The sequence below is a fragment of the Penaeus chinensis genome, chromosome 4 (genome assembly GCF_019202785.1).
Source record: "Penaeus chinensis breed Huanghai No. 1 chromosome 4, ASM1920278v2, whole genome shotgun sequence".
NCBI lineage: Eukaryota > Metazoa > Arthropoda > Malacostraca > Decapoda > Penaeidae > Penaeus > Penaeus chinensis.
Window position 1 is genome coordinate 36,694,694 of NC_061822.1, and position 7,500 is coordinate 36,702,193.

Sequence of the window (7,500 nt, forward strand, 5' to 3'; positions counted from 1 at the left end):
ACACATTCATTATCAATTTATAGACCTAATATTTACAAAGATTTACTCTCCAATAACATATTTAACCCTTGGCCTCCAGATGACGTGGAGTTCACATCATGGCTGACTTGGTGGTGACTCCAGGTGACAGGTCATTCATGTCATGGCTGACAAGTGACAAGTCATTCATATCATGTTACTATGATGCATGCATTACATTTTAATGCTGTTCTTTGTAAGGTACCCTCGTGCCCACATTTCACATACCCTGGGGCATTGCCTAACAGAGAACATTTTAATGCTGTTCTTTGTAAGGTACCCTCGTACCCACATTTCACATACCCTGGGGCATTGCCTAACAGAGGGGCGATATTTAGCACATAAATTAATCGCCTGCTATGTCACGCACCAAAACATTGAACTCTCTTGCTACTACTGTGAACCTGCACGTAATTTCACTCTAGTTTACATGATCAGTCTCCTCACATTGTCAAATGGTGCTCTGCAAGTGTGACTGTCTTGCAGAGTTGCAGCCTTGTATATAATTACGTACAATTTTTTTTTTTTTAGGGATTTAAAAAAATTAGAGAAAATGCTTTTTTCCCTACCCAATTAGACCGCATTCCACCTTTTACACAGATTGTAACACACCTAATTTACTACAGGTTTGATCAAGTAGCTAAAATGAATATCACACATCTCTGAATACGCAATAACATTAAAATCATGTTTTAGATACAAGTGATACAAAAAAAAATCATATCACTATGTTGGTGTGGCACAAGCAGTGCAACACACCACAATAGGCAAACCCAGTCAACTGTGCCTACACACCCCAAATTTTCCTAGGTTAACCATTAAGAATACTATAAAAGAGATGTCAGATAATTTTACATTACACTTACCTTGAGGATATTAATAAGATATGAAGCACCTGTTATGATGTCACCTTCATCGATAAGCTGTTCTGCATATGACTCACAAGCAAACTGCCATAATCTGTCAAAAAATAACAAGTGTTATATGGAGCTAAATCATTTGTGCCCACACAATATACAAAATTATATGAAATATATTGACTCTGAACATAAAAACGAACAAATTTACTATTTGGCAAATAATCATTACTAAAGACTGAATAAGATCATAAGACTCCTTTAGAATGACATACACATTTAAATAAACACCTGTACATTGTGGATTTTTCTACCAATAAATGCTTACTTCATGGAGACCTGTGGTGCAGATGCCACCAGAAACTCGCTGAGCTTCCTCTGTTTGGCAGCCTGGCGAATGTGGTCTGCCAAGGAGCCTTGCCAGCAGTGGATCAGTCCAGCTTGGATTGTATTCTCCTTCTTCTCATGGGCATCAACTGCATGTCAAAATAAATAAGATATTACAATCACATTCCAATCTTAATGATACTAATTATTAATACAGCTACAAGATACATATATGTACATATCCAAAGCACTTACTTTCTGCAGCTAGGAGTCCATCAATCTGATCAGGATTTCCATACAGACTTAGGGCATATTCTATGTCTTCTGGTTCAGGCATCTCAGTATCTTTCTCCAGCAAGCAAGAATACTTTTCACACAAGGATCTAATGCCTGGCAAACTCCCTTCTTTTACCTCCTCTTCTGAACTGAAAAAATGCACCATTCTGTCATTTTGTGCTTCACATTCCTACCGTTTCTGATATTTCATAACAAGTCACTTATTGCATATGTATCACCATAAAATATATCACCTAACCCTAAATCAATTCTTCAAATCAAGAAAAATACAGATGGAAAGAAATTTTTCAAAAAGGTCTTTTTGACAGTCAAGTCTTACTTCTTCTCTTCCTCCAGTTCCTCTTCCAAATCCTCTAGATCTTCTACTTGCTCTTCAAGATGCCCATTCCCAGTTCCTGCATTCTTGGTCTGATTCAACAAGTTTAATAAGAGTAAGTGGTGGAAACTCTTCTTCTTTGAGCAAACAGTATGGAACTTTGGGAAGAATGATTTATAATGTCCTTTCTTACTTGCTGCTGCACTGATACTTGTAGATTTTGTCCCACTTGTGACACTGCTTCCCCCATTTTTTTCTGTAAATTTCAGATTTCAAAAATGAGAATTACAGGAACTCTTGATTTAAGTCTCCAATATAACATTTATTCATGAAAAAATGTGACTATGGAGGCAGGCGACATGAACATGCCATCATGGAAAAATCTGGCTGACAACTAGGGTGACAGGAACATGCCAGTTAAAGGCTGGGGTGAAGGGAATGACTCGCCATGAGTGCATAAAGCTTTGGAGGGTGAATTCCTGCCAATTGTGGCCATTAGCTAAAATTCTATCACAGAAAATGGAATATTACAAAAAAAAAAAAAAAAGACAAATAATAAAATGTTACTTAATGTTATTATTATTGCACTGAGTTATAGACTACCTAGAGATAATACTAAGTCTGTGCAAGGAAAACAGTCTATTACCATCTGGATACAGCATATCAAATGACACTCTACACTCTCGCAATCAATGGCAACGCACCGACTTTGAGTACAGGAGTTTGGTACATCAAGCCGAATCACCAACTCATAGTGCTTTGGCGCGCCCCCTCCGCATACAGCCTCACTCCACATTTCAAGCGGTTTGTTTTGACGCCTATAGACGTGACCCGTCATTAAGGGTTTAAATGTGCATTCATTTTGGGTATTATAGGGTATACTTGTCTTGATCTCCCTAAAGCAAACAGGTTGTATCAGTAGTATTTTAGTGACTTCTGAATTGTGAATTTACTTAATAATCTCGCAATCCTTACAATTCAGTTGTTAAAAATAAACCAAGTGAATTTAAATGTGGCACAGAATTTGGAGCTAACTGATAAAAGTGACCATAGTCTGTCAGTAGCACATTAGTGAAAATGAAGCTGTAAAGCAAAACAGCAGTCTCATGCAAATTCAATTATTAGTCATACCTATATCATCTATTTACCCTTTACCTTGACTTTTTTTATTATTAATATTATAATAATCATACTATCAAAAAAAAGTATAAAAGTATCAACATTAACCCTTTGGATACAGCTGACATGACCATCATGTCATGAAAAAATCCAGGTCGAGGAGCAGGTGACATGAACATGCTGTCACAGAAAAATCTGACCGTCGGCCGTGTGACATGAATTTGCTGCCATGAGCATCGTGGCTGAAGGCAGGGGTGATGTAAAAACTTGCCACAAGTGCACAAAGCTATTGAGAGGTTTATTTTACTCATTTGGCGATTCTGCATTATACCCATCAATGTCCGTGAGCGGTGACTGGAAGAGCGCCGGCTCCATGGAGGATGCAGGTTGTATTACAGGAAATCTAATATTACGTAAAAATTTTAAAAATGACACAAATAACATAGTGTCATATAGTTTTATTTTCCTTGCACTGGGTTGTAGACTACTTTGATGATTGGAGTTTGTGCAAAGAAAAAAAAAATATTACCATCTGGATAATGCAACTCAAAAAAGCAAATATAGATATTGGAAAATGGCCAAACAGCTAAAAACGCTTATGCATAAAAAAAGTAGCCACTCGGCCCAGCAGCCGCTCACATAAGCCTAATACCCAGATTTTTGGTGATTTGATTGCTGAGACGCAACCAGATCTAATGGATTAATAGCTAGAAAAAAAACATTTCCCCATAAATTCAAGGTATGAATAAATCAGGCAGTCACTAGGGCCTAATTGATGTGTAACAACATTCACCAAAAACTACAGTAGACATGGTCAGTGGGTTAACAGACATCACTTTCCTCTTAGTTTAATTCAACTTTCCTTTTATCACTTTCTTTTTACTTACTCTCTGCAGGCAGTGATGATTCAACAGCTTTGCTCTGAGTTTCTTCAACTGTCTCTGTCTCCTTGTCCTTTGGTTTCTTGGTTCGGATATCCTTCAAATTTACTGTGAAAATTGCAACATTATTTAAAGAAGTATGTCTACACAATAAACCGCTTGAGTTATACCACACCTACGTAAAAATAACTACATGTATTACAAGGCAAATAACTAATTTAAACATAGTACCCACCACTTCTTTCTGCTGGTGTCTTTGCTGTCTGTTCTGATGGACGCCACACATGCACACTATTTTCATCAGCAAAACTGTACATTAGATCAGGATCAGAAGGGCTGAATTCCACTCTGAAGACACGGTTGAGATGGCCACCATAGTTTACTTTAGGCTCCCCTGATGGAACAAAATTTATATATATATTGTATATGTTTATTTTTTTTTAATGAAATTATATACACTGGTGACAGGCAATAAGAAATCAATGAAAAAACAATAAAAAAATGTTTTAATTACTTTCAAAAAGAATATACAATTAGACATAAGACTTCTAATTGTTAAAAGCACAATTAAGCTATCTGCTTACGTTCCCATATACAATATTAAAAGGCTAAAAAATAGTAGCACACCTACTTCAAAAAGAGCATTACATTATAAAATGTATGTTGTTTGAAAAACAACTTATTGAGCTAAGAATATGTATTAGACAGTTTTCAAAAAAGCTGATATCAAATGAAACAGTCAACTAGAACAGATGAGGTAAGCACCTGTTTTGGTATCCCACAACTGAACAGTGTGATCATATGATGCAGAAGCAAGAATTCCATCTTCATGAGGAGACCAAGCTAACCATACAACACGTGATTCATGCCCCTGAAGGTCACGTGTGGCCTGGGTAACAACACTGCCAATTTTGTCATCTGTAAAAGAAATGAGATTTTAATTGCTAAATGTATATGAGGTATAAGAAGGTAAGCACTCCCTATTGTTTGAAAAAAAGGGGTTTCTCAATATCTCTAATCATATTTATAACATAATCCCTACTAACTACAAAACATCCATCCTGTCAATTTCAGTTACTAGGGCAAATTTTCATTACTACCATTTCAAGAGCTTGATTTTATACACCAGGAAATATGCACTTCACTGTCATTTATCATATAGGGCTACATGGACTGTCTATAGAAAGCAAAATAATCACAGTTACTCCTCATGTATGAATAAACAAGGGAATGCGTTTCTATAAGCATATGAATAAAGCTACAAAATCACATTCTTACCTTATAATACAATAAACTTTGTACTTAGATTTATCTACAAATATCCAGATTCTATATATAAAACCAGAATGATACATGATAGCAATGTGTGCAGAGAGGGAATATGGGAGACAATAAGATGGCTGGTTTGGCTGGACAGAATATGTAATACAGTGCCAGAGTTACTAATTCATACTCACTAAGTTACAAGACAAAAAAGGCAGGATAAGACAAATTAATGATTGGATCAAGGAGAGAGAGGTACTGAGATGATATCATGGGTGTGGCTGAAAGAAAATTGCTAAACAATACTAGATACATTACTGGCCACTACATACACTATATTGATAGAGAAAAAGGTTCAGCAGAAAGCCTGGCCGTTTTTGGGAAGGCCCTGCACAATTGTAGCAAATTGTACCGGCTGCTCATTATGTGAAAAGGCACAATCATGAATAACAGGACCGTAGGGGGTTAACTATCTAATGGAAAGTAAATTTAAAATATTACAGCCAAAATTTTAAAAATTGCAATCTATTTTGTAATTTCAACAACTTATGATCAAATAGAGTTTCTAAAAATACACAACTGTTATCTCACCCTGTAGATATTTCTCCATGTCAAATATATATATCTCCTTTTCACTGGATGCCACAGCTAGGACATCAGAGTAATGGCTTTGTGTTGGTGGATGCCACAACAAATGCTGGATGGTTTTCCTCACCACAGCCAGAGTCACCACCAAGGTTAAGTCAGCCCTTCGATACACTCGCACCTGACTGAGAGTTGGAATAATACATTTTCATGATTGCTTGTCCCTAGTCATTTTTTTCTTATTTATAGTTTAATGTTACATCATTACTCATTACTACTATAAAATGTAATATCAAGCTTCAAGTCATATATTTTAAGGCAATTTTATCATTAATAACAATTACAATTACAGCATACCCATCCTGAGAACCAAGTGCAAGGTACTTGTAGTCAGGACTGAAGGAAAATTCTGTCACATCTTTTGGCAAGGCATTTATCTCTGACTCTGCAACAAGCTTTTGAAGGCAGACAGGATCTGAAAAATAGTTAATTATAAACAAATAAACAAATAACTACTATTTGCATTCATCACTCTACTCCGTTTTCTGCTATGAACGATCACATAACTCTCTATTTTGAGATACAACCAAAAATCAAAGATCAAAGTTTTACCTGACATGGGGTCTGATGAGCTTCGCATTACAATCTCTCTGTCACCAAAGGAGTATGCATACCAATCCTCAGATGATCCTAGATACAAAACGCCAAATTATTATTGATTCCGAGTGAGAAAAATATTCATATTGTCATCAAAAATAAAAATTCTATTTAAGTGATACACTTTTTAAAAATATAGTTTTACATTTAAAAAAATATATAGATATTATAGCTATTTCACTGTCATAATTCACAAGTGCACTATTATATACATTATTTATGTCAAATCATTTCATGATCAAAATACCAAAATTCTGTCCACCTATGATGCTAACCTGTTTTCTCAGGACAAACTGGTAGGCCCCATTCAACCTTGTATACTGACTTCTGATGGTGATAAGCAAAAGTGGTTACTCGCCCTGATGCTACATCAGTCCAACCCACCTGCCCTGTAGCAGTGCCAAATAGGAGTCGACCCTCATGCACTGGGTGCCAAGAGAACTGAAGGGAGAATTGCAGTAATGAGAAAAAATACACTATAAATTTTTATCTAACAGCTGTATTTACTTTTTCAATAACTCTATTAAAAACAAAGAAGTGTAAGGCAGCATTCAACTGCATTAGGTACATAATCATAAACAGCGTACTTTAGTTTTGTTTAATAGTAACAGAAGCTCTTGAGGAATAGACTAAATTAATACTAATTAAGCTAATGACTCTTTTTTTCTATACTGAATAAACACAACTTACTGACAAAACCTTCCCATTAATGTTATGGTAAATAGTCTGAGTCTGAAGTGGTACTGGACTTCCAAAGTTCAGCAGTCTGATGTTATTATCCAAACTTCCAATTGCCAATCTGCAGATAAAAATTATAACTTCACTTACAAACAGACTTACAAAGCCTACTTTTCCATACAAATTATTAAAGTATACAGTAAAGTGAACATTAATATAAGTCCTATTATGACATTCAAATTTACTTAGGCTTAGTTACTAGACAAACCTGTTCACATCTTGTGGGCAAAATGAGAGAGTGGTTGCAGTTGCACCCAGAGTAGGAACTTGGAACATATGGCTTGACTTCTTCAAATGATATCCTTGCAGAAAACGGTCCTGTCCACTTGTCACAGCTATGTCACCAACAAGCACAAGGTTGTATATTGCCCGGTTGTGAAGATGGTGTAGTGACTGTTAGAAGTTAATATACTAAATTTTTTTTTTTTTATATGAATGACAT

The 7,500-nt window shown here is 35.8% G+C and overlaps 1 protein-coding gene across 2 annotated transcripts in view; it reads right to left on the reverse strand.

Annotated features, from left to right (window-relative positions):
* Positions 1-7,500, reverse strand: part of LOC125025041 (gem-associated protein 5-like) — a 22,167-nt gene that overhangs the window by 6,098 nt on the left and 8,569 nt on the right. For both annotated transcript variants that reach the window (XM_047612909.1, XM_047612908.1), the window contains exons 8-20: positions 7,267-7,451; positions 7,011-7,119; positions 6,596-6,761; positions 6,276-6,353; positions 6,021-6,138; positions 5,670-5,848; positions 4,581-4,733; positions 4,051-4,209; positions 3,822-3,923; positions 1,819-2,071; positions 1,458-1,627; positions 1,204-1,351; positions 885-978 (exon numbers count right to left, since the gene is read on the reverse strand). In XM_047612909.1, the coding sequence (XP_047468865.1) occupies positions 885-978; positions 1,204-1,351; positions 1,458-1,627; positions 1,819-2,071; positions 3,822-3,923; positions 4,051-4,209; positions 4,581-4,733; positions 5,670-5,848; positions 6,021-6,138; positions 6,276-6,353; positions 6,596-6,761; positions 7,011-7,119; positions 7,267-7,451 (1,914 nt within the window). The remainder of the gene's footprint in view (positions 1-884; positions 979-1,203; positions 1,352-1,457; positions 1,628-1,818; positions 2,072-3,821; positions 3,924-4,050; positions 4,210-4,580; positions 4,734-5,669; positions 5,849-6,020; positions 6,139-6,275; positions 6,354-6,595; positions 6,762-7,010; positions 7,120-7,266; positions 7,452-7,500) is intronic.